A 12732-nucleotide genomic window follows, 5' to 3' on the forward strand; every position below is an offset into this window, starting at 1 on the left:
AAAAAACAGTTACATAGTGTAGGACGGTATTTAATTTGCGAAACACTTTCGATACTTTCCTTCATACATTTCTCATCGAACTCGATGTATAGATAAAAAAAAGGTTAGAAAAGTATCGATAGCACTTTTTGAAGACCCATATGATTGAATCCGAACGAGTTGGATTGTCGTTTGATTTGGTTGTTAAACATGTCATTTTTACGCAGTGTTGCTGGTATTATATTAGTGGCGAAGCCTCTGACCAGTATAGGTACAGGTATGTTTAGGTTGTTTGTAAAGGTTCACTCATTTTAGTAGAAATTTTTGCAGCTCAAACGCAACGTAATATAAAACGGTGGGTTGCACCGACGTTACGTGAGCTGAGACATCGCGCAAAAAAGCAGGGACCACAGAAGCCGGAATCTCGCTCCGGATACGTGGAATGGAACTATCGTTCGGAGTTGTTCGCTTTTGGAAAGCGTTTGCAAGAGAGCTTCCAACTACCAGTGCTACAGGCGGCATTCACACAACCCTCTTATGTACATCAGGAACGGGAGCGCCAGCGCAAACTGGGTATTGAGGAGGTAGATCTACAAGCGACCGATAATACAGAACTAGCGGCCAAGGGTGCACATATAGCTAAAGCCTACGTGGAAGCATATTTGCAACACAGTCTGCCCAAAATGCCATCTGCTGGACAACAAGCGATTGCAGCTTATTTACTCAGCGATAACACCCTGGCATATGTTGCCTTGCATTTAGGAACTAAAGAACTTATATTTTCAGCGGAATATCCGCCCACTACAGAGACGTTGGCACAAACGTTGCAGGCAGTCATTGGCGCACTCTCTGATTCCAGCGGTGTGGAGCGAGCCTTCATATTTGTACGAGACTTTGTTTGCACTCAGCTTAATCAAAAGGATTTGTTAGATTTGTGGAAGCCGTCGGAGCCAATTAAGTTGCTTACAGAGGTATGTCAGCAGCGAAATTTGGGCGATGTAGAACCTCGACTGCTTGGCGACTGTGGGAAGAACACTGTCTTGGCTGCGTATCATGTTGGAATCTATGCGAATCGTCAACTTTTGGGCAAAGGATTCGGCGAGGATGTAAATACAGCAACAGAAACTGCCGCCCTAGATGCACTACAGACGCTCTTCGACATGCACGACAACCGACAACCCTTCAATTTCCAACTGCAGGTGGAACCGAAAAATGTGAGACTAGCCTAATTAGCCTTTACGCGTTTGTCCGCTAGTTATTTTTAATTTGCACTAAACACATGTACTTCTTGAATAGTCAAAATAAATTGTTTTGTAAAATCGTTAACTACGAAATAACAACTGTTTGGCTTCATCGTGGCCTAGTCGCTATCGTCACGCTTCTTTTCATCGCTGTAATCATCGATGCTACCTGAGCCTGTAGGCGATGTTGAGGAGGGTGGTGGACTGATGTCGTCCGGCTTACTTTCAAGTGAGAAGGGGGGTATTTTACAGTCGAAGGAGTACCCATCTTCACGCTCCAGTCTAAACGTGCCCCACATATGACCACTTGGTGCCTGCAAGCTAACATGGCTGCTGTATTGGAAAGCAGGCAGGCGTGGACTTAATATGGGCTCCTGGCCAACAACGCCGCGTCCCCGCACCGTTTCCAAAGTTCCCGATAATGAGAAAATACGCCAATGACGTTCGCGTAATTGAACACTCATTTCGCCCAAATTCTCTAGACGTATGCAGTAACGCCACTGAAATGGTTCCAATTTCAATAAAAACCAAATAGTTCTAATATCTTTTTTTGAGCAACTCACCCAGTACACTGATGAGGCGGGAGTTTCCCTGCAGCCCATATAGAAGGGTATAACTGTAATGCGCACATTCTCCGTTGTCTCTTTGTGCACATCGCTCATGTCCAGCCAGGGATGGTTCTTTTCTTGCCACGCCTTCAACGTGTCCTGTCCCACAAATGGTGGTTCGTTTTCAGGCGCATATGTTAGAAACTTATCGAAAAGTTCATGCTGCAGAGGATGCTTATCTGATGAGCTATATGGCATAATATCGTCATGAGCCACATAATCTAGACCAGGTATGGCATACAAGCTCCGATTAGAGTCCTGATTACCTAGAAAAGTAACAGCTTCGGTTTGGGCGCGCTTAAAAAGTGAAATAATGTAGTTCATATTCTAATGCAATAGTTACATATTAGCAATAACTTACAATATGTGGACAGTCCCTCGTGTCGATCAGCACCTGATAGAACGTTTGTACTTTGCCCTTGACCTCTCTTGTATCGACATTGCTGCTGTTGCCACTGCTGGTGGGGGTGGTGCTAGTGGCGGTGCTACTCGCAGTACCTACACTTGTGGTACTCTTTGTTTCCGGACTAGCTGTTGATGAGGTGCTTGCCCACGCAGTAGTGTCAGTTTGCTGGTTTGCTGATTGCGTTGCCGCTGCGCCTTTACTGTCGCCGGCGGTAGTTGCAGTCGCGGTATCGCCACTTCCACTGCTGCTTGTGCTATTTGCCTTAACTCTAAGCGAAGCCTCTTTAGATCGTGGTGTTGATGACGCCGTTGCAGTTGCCGTTGCATTTGTTTGTTTGCTGGGATTATGCAAATCACGGTCGTAAACGCGCGCTGTCCACGGAAATAGAATCACGCCACGGTAGCCAAAGATGCGATGCAAAAAAAGTTGTCCAGTTTCATATTTGCTGTCTCTGGGCTCCACAAGCCGTCCAACCTCGGCAAGCCTGAAAAAAAATATATATATATATAAACATGTATAAGACTGTACAAAATGTAAACGTTATGCAACTTTTGTTTTTGTTTTGCGACGCCGAATCTGTCAATCTCTGTAGCGCATTCACGCCACCACCACCACCCCCCAAAAAACTTACTTTGGTGGATAAACTGCTTGCTTCTTGATATTGCGCTTTAAAAGAATGTCGCATTTGGTAAGAATGTGCCAGCGCTTGTCCCATCTAACCACTTGCAGCAGCAAACCCATTTGTTTTTGTCAGGAAACCCAAAATCCAATCGAGTAAGAAGTGAAGCTTAATGAGCAAGCTTTTATGCAACTGCGATGCCGATGCCCACGTAAACTGGTGCTGGGATGTCGTGTGACGTGTAATTTCAAGTGATTACATGTGCTTGAAAATTTTGCCTATTTATCTAATTGCGTTTAAACATTTGCGTACTACTAATTTTTGCATTTTTCTATGAATTTTCCCCTGTTTTCCAAAAAGCGTACGAAAAATCCTTAGTATGTCATGCTGCTTCTTCCCTGCCCGAAATAAAAACAACAATCACCTGACTACTTGTCTGAAAATATGGCAACACTAGGACTCAGTGCTGCATGCAATCAAATGTCAAATTACTACCGCTCTTTGACAGCTGTCATTGTCTCTCTCTTTCGCCAATTGCCAGACTTCCGGTACGTACGCGGGATTTTGTGTTCTGCGCTAAAATAAACAAAATATACGTGAAAATGCACAATAAACGCACAAATAGTAGTTGTAATAACCAATTTAATATGCATATTGGACTATGAACTAGTTGGCTAATACCACAATCGTAAGCAAAGTGTGATGTTTTTGGCTAAGGTCCATGTATAACATTCTGTACCATAGCAATCAAAACAAAAACCAATATTTGCATCAAAATACAGTGAAAAAGTGTCTCCGAGCATTTGCCAACTAATTCAGAGTTAGGACTATTTAATCATGCTTAACATAAATTTTTCTGACATGCCGTTCCGTTCCAATTTTAATAGTTAACTACGATGGCTGACACACAAGCAACTCCCGCTGCCGCTGCGCCCAAAGCAGCTAAGGCTCCCAAAGCGCCCAAAGCCGCAAAGGCGCCAAAACCAGAAAAGGCTGCCGCTGCGGAGACGAAAGTATCTGCAAAGAAATACAAGCGTCACGGTCGCCTCTTTGCGAAGGCTGTCTTTACCGGATACAAGCGCGGTTTGAGAAATCAGCATGAGAACCAAGCCATTCTCAAGGTGAGTTAAATTGAATGAATATAAAACTCATAATACTTAAAACGTATAAATTATTGCAGATTGAGGGCGCTCGCCGTAAGGAGCATGGCGAGTTCTATGTTGGCAAACGCTGTGTTTATGTGTATAAGGCCGAAACTAAGAAGTGCGTGCCACAGCAACCCGACCGTAAGACACGCGTGCGTGCAGTATGGGGCAAGGTTACTCGCATCCACGGCAACACCGGCGCTGTGCGTGCCCGCTTTACAAGGAACTTGCCCGGTCATGCAATGGGACACCGTGTACGCATCGTAAGTAGAAACATGCTGCAACCTTTAAAAGTTCAATGTTAGCAATACGTATCCTTTTATTTTAGATGTTGTACCCTTCAAGGATTTAAGTTGAAATTAACTTTATATGACCTGCAAGAGAACATGCGTTTTATAATAAATGAAACAATTTAAATTTAACTACAACTATATCATCGTGTGCTGAAAAACCATGTTAGTCTAAGCTAGGTGCCAATCGGAACGATTCACTGTAATATGAGGCAAAAGGATAAAACAAAACGAAAGCTAACTAGCCAGCTCAGCTGTTGTAGACTGTTCTAAAATCCCAAATGCTTGGAAGTATCATTTTTGCCTTCAATCATAATGAGATAAGCAAATACTGATAATGAATATAAAGCTAGCTATAAAGTTTTCTTTGCCGGTTCCGAAGCTTGAAAGTCTTCACTACGTCCATACTTTATTATTCCATTGATGCAATTTTCAACTTTTTTGGATCCTTCTACCTTTCACAATAGCATCGGGTTCGAAAATATTCTCTACATGCATTGTTATTATATAATAAGTTGAAAAATTATCGCTTTAGTCGGTGAACCACATTCAAAATTGTCAAAATCGTGTTTCTGCCGTCATATTGGCGTGAAAAGGATCTAGTTATCCGTTAAATTGCCAGATCGATGGCAAGCATACTAGTGTTGTAAAATGTACATGGTAGACATCCGAACCTGCGGTATCGATACCATAGAGGAGACTTGGTAGGGATGTAAGTCGAAGGGAAAACATCGATGTTGATGTAAATCAATTTCTTTTTATAAAAAAATCGATGCATCGATGTTTTAAAAAATTAACTTATCAAAAAAGCTAATACAGTTGCAATTTGAACTAGAGGTGGAGAAACATCGATGTTTTTAAAGCAAAACATCGATGTAACATCAATAGTTCAAAATAATAAAAAAATAAAAAGACACACCAACGTCTGATTAAAATTATTTTATTCCATTTCTGAGATCACAATTAAAAAAAAAAAAGTATTAAGAACATTTGTCTAAAAACAAGTCCTGGTTTTTGTTCAAGAACATAATCTTGTCCACAACGTTCGGATTTAGGGGAGTACGACGATCAGATATATTAGTTGTCCAGCTTTGCTGAAAGCTCTCTCTGCTTCACATGAAGTTGCCGGAACGCATAAATATTTCTGTGCTGTACTTTTAAACGCCATCATGCCTTCTGTATTCATCTAAAATTAGGATTTATAATTATATTATTTAAAATATCGAATTTACTTTCCAATATAAGAGAGGATCACATTCCTCCGGTTCATTTAAATTATCTAGATGTTGTCTCAAGATGATAATGACGTTTGCTTGAGAAGATCGATCTTTCACTTTCATAGAGATGTAAGCGAGAAACATCGATAGTCGCCAGAAACAATCGATGTTTTAAACAAAATTAAAAACATCGATGCATCGATAGTACCATCGATGTTTCTCAACCTCTAATTTGAACACCGTTCGGGGAAAGATAAAGAGGAAGACTCAAGTAAGTCAGATAATTCGGAGACAAATGGTTTAAAGGAAAAAGAAGAAGTGGGGAAAAAAGCGTGAGTAATAACTTTCATTATAAAGAGGCTCATAAAGGCCCTTATGTGGTTTATGTGGACAAGGCTTGTGAATTCGGGTTGAGAAAAGCCATAAATCAATTTGAACTCACGGAACTGCTATGTTCCAAGAAGATTGAAGGTATCGACGAGGTAATAAAAATAGGGTATGTCAGGTGTAAAATTATTTGCCGTTCGGCCGAAAGTGCGAATGAGCTGGCGTCATTGCAAGTGCTTGCAGACCGTGGTTTTGTGCCTAAAATATTTAGGCATTTCATAGCCAAGGCAGGAATTTTGTTTAATATCCCTACGCATATGTCCAACGAGCTACTGATGGAGCTCTTGTCAGCTGATATTCCAATATCGCAGGTGGAAAGAATTTTCAAAAGAGACTCGAATTCAAAGGATCTTGTCCCCACTATGAGAGTCAAAGTTTGGTTTAAGGGACACCAGCTTCCCAAAGAAATAAAATTTCTTTACACAATGGTGGAGGTGCACCCTTATATTGAGTTTCGGCAATGCTTCCGTTGCCAGCGCTTCGGCCATATGGCCAAGCATTGCAAGGGAGCCGCGCGGTGCTTCAAATGCGGCATGGAGCACGAGAAGGAAGTCATTTGTTCAGCCATTGCATGCGCAAATTGTAAAGGGGAGCACATGGCTACAGCTCCACAGTGCCCAGCAAGGCAAAAGGCATATGCAATACAAAAATGTATGGCGGTAGAAAATCTCTCCAAGCAGGAGATTAGGAAAAAATGTCCATCCCTATTCGAGAGTGGGTTAAAAATGTCAATCGCAATTCGATCATAGACTCATTGGTCTCAAACGAATCCTTGCTGCAGGAAAAGTTTGATTGGCTTGGGGAAAAGATTCTGGGCTCCTTAACGGATCAGAATAACAATAATGGAGCTGGCCCGCCAAGAATATTCTGGGAAGAAATAAGGGACTTCATAAACGCTACGAACGCAGAGCTAGACGCCAATTTAATCAGAAACGCGTCGGCTCTGGCAAATAATAATTAATATGAAGATCCTACAGTATAACATTCAAAGTTTGACTTACAACAACAACAAACAGCTTTTAAATATGTTCCTTATAAATAAACAAGTAAAAAAGCTAAAGTCGGGTGTCCCGACTTTGAAATACTCTGTACATATGTTTACAATAATTATAGAAAATAAAAAAAATTAAGAAAATAAAAAAAAAATTTTTTTCGATTTCGATTTTACCTTTCTCGGTATTCGAACTCACGTAAATTGTGTATAATTGCACATTTACTTAGCAATTGCGTCTGTGTGAGTGTATGTATGCCTATGCGCATCTATTCGTGTCTGTGTAAACATGTTAGCAGTCAACCAAACAGCAACATCAACAACAGCCGCAGGCAGCGCTGCAGCAGCAAATATATTTATGGCTATAACTTGTTAATTCGGTCTATCATGGTAAAACTTGGCGTACGGACACATAATAACTAACTGAAGGTATTTGCTAAGGTTAAGTTCGAAATTCCAAGAATTACAGGAGTTAGAGAAAATCGCGATTTGCATAGGAGAGGGGGGAGGGAGGGAAATTCCGAAATACACATTTTCTGCGTATTCACACAAGTCTCCGAGATATAGGCGGTTATACGAATGGAAAATCGGGAAAACCCCCATAGGGGGGAAGCGAGGGGGAAAATCAAAAAAATTAAACAAACTCGTATAGCGTACACACATAAGGCATCTTTGTGCAAAATTTGGTGTGTCTAGCTCTTATAGTCTCTGAGATCTAGGTGATCATACGGACGGACGGACGGACAGACAGACAGACAGGGCTAAATCGACTCGTCTTGTCATGCTGATCAAGAATATATATACTTTGCTGGGTCTGCCACGCTTCCTTCTGCCTGTTACATTTTTCAGCTCGCGCAAACCTAATATACTCTTGTACATTTCATGTACAGAGTGTAAAAAGAGTTAAGGACATTTTCGCGTTCGCGGCCTCTCTGAACAAGGCATCCCTAATTAGTGGAGACTTTAATGCTAAATCTATCACATGGGGTAGTCCTACTAGTGACAGTAAGGGACATAGCATTGAACGGGCCGCCGCGGACTCCGGTTTTATATGCCTAAACAATGGCTCTCCAACTTTTTCTCGTGGTCCAGGTAACTTGTCAGTCTTGGATCTGACCTTCTGCAACTTCAGAAACCAGGAAGTAAGATGGCAGGCTTTAAGCTGCAAAATATCCAATAGTAATCACCTGCCGGTCATGATCCAGCTGGACCCATTAACCACATCATCTAATCACAAAAAAGTACTGCACAATAGAATCGTAAGGGTATTCTCTAACAGTGAGTTCACAGATCTGGACACACTTAACGGCAATGTTCGCTCAATTATCAAAGCGAACACCGTTATATTACCCAGCGACAACAAACACGTGCCAAAGAAGTGGTGGGATGAAGATGCAAACAGGCTGTTCCGCCTTAGAAATGCGAGCAGAAAGAAATTTTACTTTTCCAAAAAACTATCAGATGCGGAAAAATTAATGGAGGCGGAAACAAAATTGCAAAGCCACATTAAAAACTGCCGTAGACTAAATTTTACCAATTTCTTGGGTGATATTACGTCAACGCAGTCATTGTGGAGTGGTGCCTAGCATCTAAAGTTTTACAAACAAATAAAAAAGACAGGTACTACATGGTCCAAAGAGGAAGACGACGAGTTTTTACAAATAGTAAAAGACACACCAGGCACATCAAGCAATCCACCACAGAGACTGGCTCAAACAACACAAAATATCACGCCAAACAGTTCCTTAGATTTTGAGGACATCATTTCTTTTTTGAATACAAGAAGCCCAGCATCGGCATGCGGTCTGGACGGCATATCATACCGGATGCGGCAGAATTTACCTAACGCCAAGAAAGTCCATATATTTAAGATACTGAACGGCATATGGCATACTGGAGACATATTCGTCTGGTTCCGGTTCCAAAAAGGAATGCAGATACCGCCCTTATACAAAATCACAGGCCGATCTGCCTTCTGAGTTCACTATTTAAATCAATTGAAGGACTAATTAAAATTAAATTTGAGGTTCACATCGCCAGCCGAAGCTTACTGCCGGACAGATCGTACGCTTTTAGGAAAAACAGATTAACCACCCTATGCATCAACGACCTGGTAAACAAGATTCAATGCCTAAAAACCGAAGGCTTCAAGGTGGCAGCGGCATGTCTGCACCTGCAAAAGGCGTTTGATTGTGTAGATATCGATATCTTGGAATACAAGCTGAATTGCATGGAGTTCGATATTCACCAAGTTCAATGGATAATTGGTTTTTTCGAAGCAGATTCCTTATAAAGGGCTCTGGCAAGGTGGAGATAAATAGAGGAGTCTGCCAAGGCAGTGTGAGCCCAACTTTATTCAACATATACACGGCAGGGCTTCATAAGGTCAACAATCAAAACTGTCAACTTTTTCAATACGCTGATGACTTCTTCCTGGTGTGCTTTCACAAGAAGCTTGATGATGCCGTAGAAATACTGAGCAACAGGATAGAAGAATTCGGAAGAGAATGCAGTAAAATTAATCTGACTTTTAACCCATCCAAGTCAAAGGCCATCCATTTTAGCTCGTACAAAAAGCAACTAAATATTCTATATCAAGGCACATTCATAAATGAAGTGGAGCAAATCAATTGAGCGGCTGCCAATTTGGGGTCAGCCCTAAACAGGGGGTTCTGCTGTACAAGGCTTTTGTTAGGAGCAGACTGGAATATGCATGCTCGTCTTTCAGCAATCTGACTAAGGCAGCTCTAGGAAAAGTCACAAGATGTACAAACTTGTGCCTTAGGAAAGCTCTGGGGCTTTTAAAATGCACGCCGGTCCCGGTATTATACCACATGGCGGCTGAGCTTCCTCCCAAAAACAGATACAAATTCCTCACAGCCAAGGAATTGGCGAAAGTCTTTGCTTTTAATCTGCCAGCAGGTGACACACTCATGTATGGTCGCGAGATCAACACCAGCTACTCGAAAGTATACAATGAGTTTTCAGAAATTTTCAATCGCATAGAGGAAATCCCTTTACATCAGGGTAAGTGCGCCAAAATTAAAGGAGACCTGGAATTCTTCAAGGGCGCTGCGAGAAACAAGAAATCAATAGACACAATAAGCACTCGTCTTATTTTTAATGAAAAGGTTCACTCCCTAAGGCGCGGAGGTCTTAAGCTATTTTTCACAGATGGATCGGTCACCGTAAATAACTCCAGCTCAGTCTTCTTACATGAGGAGTCAGGGCACACTGAAAGTTTTTTCACGGACAAAATCCTGTCGTCACTCTCTTCCGAACTTATAGCTATCGATAAGGCACTAGATTACGCTATTTCACTGGGTATACCACGGGTGGCAGTCTTAACAGATAGTAGAGGCAGTGCTCAAATACTGACTAAGCCATCGCAGAATAATTACATAGCTCACAATATAAAGAATAAAACAAGATAGAGCGCTACAGTCGAGCAAGCCCGACAGTAAAATAGCCTGTACTCTCCACAAAAAAAGAAAAATTGAAAAAAAAAAAATTTTTTAAATGAATTAATTAATTAATTAAATTAACTAATTTAATTCATGTTTATGTTCAGTTTTAACAGCATACATTTACATCACGTACCTATGCGTGTTTATATGCGTGTATTTACGCAGCACAAAGTTGAACCAAAGCAGCAACAACAACAACAGCTGCGGGCAGCGCTGCCGACAGAGCTGCAGGCAGCGCATGAGCAGCGATTTTACTTATGGCTATAACTTTCTTCAGAATTGTTCTATCATGATGAAACTTCGCACACGGACACATAAGCACTACCAAAATTTATTTCAAAATTCCAAGAATTACGGAGGTTATAAGAAAAAACACGAATTGCGGGGGAGGGGGGTGTATCAAAATAAAAAAACAAACTTGACCTGCCTAGGGCTTAGGGGAACCTGGATGCCAAGTTTGGTAATTCTAGCTCTTATACTTTCTGAGATCCTTGCGTTCATACAGACTGACGGACGGACAGACAGGCGGACATAGCTATATTGGCTCGGCTTATCATCGTGATCAACAATATATATACATTTGGGGGTCACGCCTCTTTCTGTGTGTTCCATACATTCACACAAAACTAGTATACCCTTTGGGTACAGGGTATAATAAAAAAGATCAGGTCTGCACAATTCCCGACTTATGCTTTGGGTCGTTATCTTGTAAAATCGGAAACGATCCCGCAATCCTAACATATTGGCACTTTGGAGCAAAATTTTCAATTTATTGTTGTCCATGATTCCTTCCTGAAAACCAATTTTCCGACTCCGGGGCAGACCTACGGCCCCAAACATGTACACCTCCTGCTCCGTGCTTAAATGTAGGAATAGGATGTTTCTTTTGAAGCTGATTATTCGGCTTAAGCCATTCCTGCTTAATTCTGTTGGTAGTATTTCATTTGGGCTCGTCTGCAAAAATGATGTCTTTCCACCATGAGATTGGCTTCAGAACGAGATTTTGGAACTGATATCGTTTTCTTTAATTTTTTATACTATACGCCACTTATCTGAGTCCGTGAAAATCTTATTTGGAGCTTTTCGACCCTTAATGGCTACTTATTCTCACATACAAAACTTTCAGAACTACGAGTTTTTCTATTTTCTGTTGGCTCATGCCTTCATAATGCTTGAGAACCAATTATCGCCCCAATAGGCGACCCATTCTTAAGAATGCTAAAATATTTATATTAAATTGGGGAAAACGTACCATTTTTGGAAATAAATTAGGTAATAATTATAATGGAAAAAGAAGAACTGGATTTTGGTTAACCATTGTATGTATGAATGTAAATCACTGCACGAAATAAGCTGTGACCTGATTGCAATATGATCCATTTTATGTTTTATTGAAAAACTAGCGTCCTGCCTTTGCTTCGCACGGGTATTTTTACAAAAATTTTACAAATTATAGCTTTTATAACACACACACACTTAACACACACCCTTCTTTTTGCTATGAGTTACTAAGAAGGAGTGAAATTTATTTTGGATATTATTATTTTAATGATTTTTTGTTCGTTTTTCGATTTTTTTGTTATTCTTTATTAAGTCAGAGGTTCTCTGTAAAAGATATTTGATGTTTTATTTTGTGGTAGCAAAATAAATTGATTTTCAGGAGCTATGACCCGTGATAGGTCAACATACCGTAAAACATTGCTTTGGTATGTCGATCCCTAGATTCGGAGCCTGCATTCAAAAAATTTTAATACAACAAAGATTTGTACAACGCCTGCGCGAAATAAGCTGTTAATCATGATTATAGTATGCACTTGATTCTACGGCTGATCCAGAAAAGGCTGCCGCTGCGGAAACGACAGTATATGCAAAGAAGAAGACTGTCTTTACAAGCGACTTGCCCGGTCATGTAATGGGACACCGTGTACGCATCGTAATTAAAAAATGCCGCAAGCTTTAAAAGTGCAATGTTAGCAATACGTATCCTTTTTAAACGATTTCAAAAAAGAGGAGGTTATCAATTCGTCTGTATTTTTTTTTTTTTTTTTTTTTTTATGTTTGTTACCTCGGTACACTCGACTAGGTGAACTGTTTTTAATGGTTCTTATACTATTTGAAAGCTGGTGCTTCCAGAATGGTCCCATATTAATTTAGTCCAGTTCTGACAATGGCATCCATGAGAAAACAGCATAAGTCTTAAATTTGTATTAAGTATGTGCAAGACAAATATACGAATAACTTCATATCACGATAACCGATTTCGATGATTCTTTTTTTTATTGGAAAGGATGTACTTTAAGGGTACTTTGATGAGAGTTTGGTTAGGTTCTGCAAACGAGGACGTTCTCAATTCGACTGTATTGTTCATTGTTACCTCAGAAC

The 12732-nt window shown here is 40.7% G+C and overlaps 3 protein-coding genes across 4 annotated transcripts; 2 read left to right on the forward strand and 1 right to left on the reverse strand.

Annotated features, from left to right (window-relative positions):
• The first annotated feature begins 149 nt into the window (after positions 1-149).
• LOC115625060 (39S ribosomal protein L44, mitochondrial) lies at positions 150-1313 on the forward strand. Of its 2 annotated transcripts, none has more exons than XM_030519932.1 (2): positions 150-256; positions 310-1313. In XM_030519932.1, exons 1-2 carry the CDS (start codon positions 190-192, stop codon positions 1206-1208), a joined length of 966 nt encoding a protein of 321 aa, XP_030375792.1. In that variant the 5' UTR covers positions 150-189; the 3' UTR covers positions 1209-1313. The 2 variants fall into 2 exon arrangements, with proteins under 2 accessions (XP_030375792.1, XP_030375793.1); XM_030519933.1 differs by having other exon boundaries at positions 179-250.
• LOC115625059 (polymerase delta-interacting protein 2) lies at positions 1209-3238 on the reverse strand. The gene is made up of 4 exons (XM_030519931.1): positions 2866-3238; positions 2190-2718; positions 1784-2125; positions 1209-1720 (listed from the first exon to the last, which is right to left on the reverse strand). The coding sequence occupies exons 1-4, from the start codon at positions 2973-2975 to the stop codon at positions 1340-1342; spliced, it is 1362 nt and encodes a 453-aa protein (XP_030375791.1). The 5' UTR covers positions 2976-3238; the 3' UTR covers positions 1209-1339.
• A 502-nt stretch (positions 3239-3740) lies between these two features.
• LOC115625215 (60S ribosomal protein L35a) lies at positions 3741-4426 on the forward strand. Its single transcript, XM_030520185.1, has 3 exons — positions 3741-3974; positions 4034-4261; positions 4327-4426. The coding sequence occupies exons 1-3, from the start codon at positions 3750-3752 to the stop codon at positions 4348-4350; spliced, it is 477 nt and encodes a 158-aa protein (XP_030376045.1). The 5' UTR covers positions 3741-3749; the 3' UTR covers positions 4351-4426.
• The last annotated feature ends 8306 nt before the right edge of the window (positions 4427-12732 follow it).

This window comes from Scaptodrosophila lebanonensis, unplaced genomic scaffold (genome assembly GCF_003285725.1).
Source record: "Scaptodrosophila lebanonensis strain 11010-0011.00,11010-0021.00 unplaced genomic scaffold, SlebRS2 tig00000072-arrow-pilon, whole genome shotgun sequence".
Lineage (NCBI taxonomy): Eukaryota > Metazoa > Arthropoda > Insecta > Diptera > Drosophilidae > Scaptodrosophila > Scaptodrosophila lebanonensis.

Bases quoted from the DNA above. Each gene is read 5' to 3' on its own strand.
- LOC115625060 (XM_030519932.1), top strand. From the start codon at position 190: ATGTCATTTTTACGCAGTGTTGCTGGTATTATATTAGTGGCGAAGCCT. The intron at 257-309 runs GTATGTTTAGGT...AAATTTTTGCAG, and splicing joins TCTGACCAGTATAGGTACAG to CTCAAACGCAACGTAATATA.
- LOC115625059 (XM_030519931.1), bottom strand. From the start codon at position 2,975: ATGGGTTTGCTGCTGCAAGTGGTTAGATGGGACAAGCGCTGGCACATT. The intron at 2,719-2,865 runs GTAAGTTTTTTG...ATTTTTTTTCAG, and splicing joins CAAGCAGTTTATCCACCAAA to GCTTGCCGAGGTTGGACGGC. The intron at 2,126-2,189 runs GTAAGTTATTGC...TCACTTTTTAAG, and splicing joins CGAGGGACTGTCCACATATT to CGCGCCCAAACCGAAGCTGT.
- LOC115625215 (XM_030520185.1), top strand. From the start codon at position 3,750: ATGGCTGACACACAAGCAACTCCCGCTGCCGCTGCGCCCAAAGCAGCT. The intron at 3,975-4,033 runs GTGAGTTAAATT...AAATTATTGCAG, and splicing joins AGAACCAAGCCATTCTCAAG to ATTGAGGGCGCTCGCCGTAA. The intron at 4,262-4,326 runs GTAAGTAGAAAC...CTTTTATTTTAG, and splicing joins TGGGACACCGTGTACGCATC to ATGTTGTACCCTTCAAGGAT.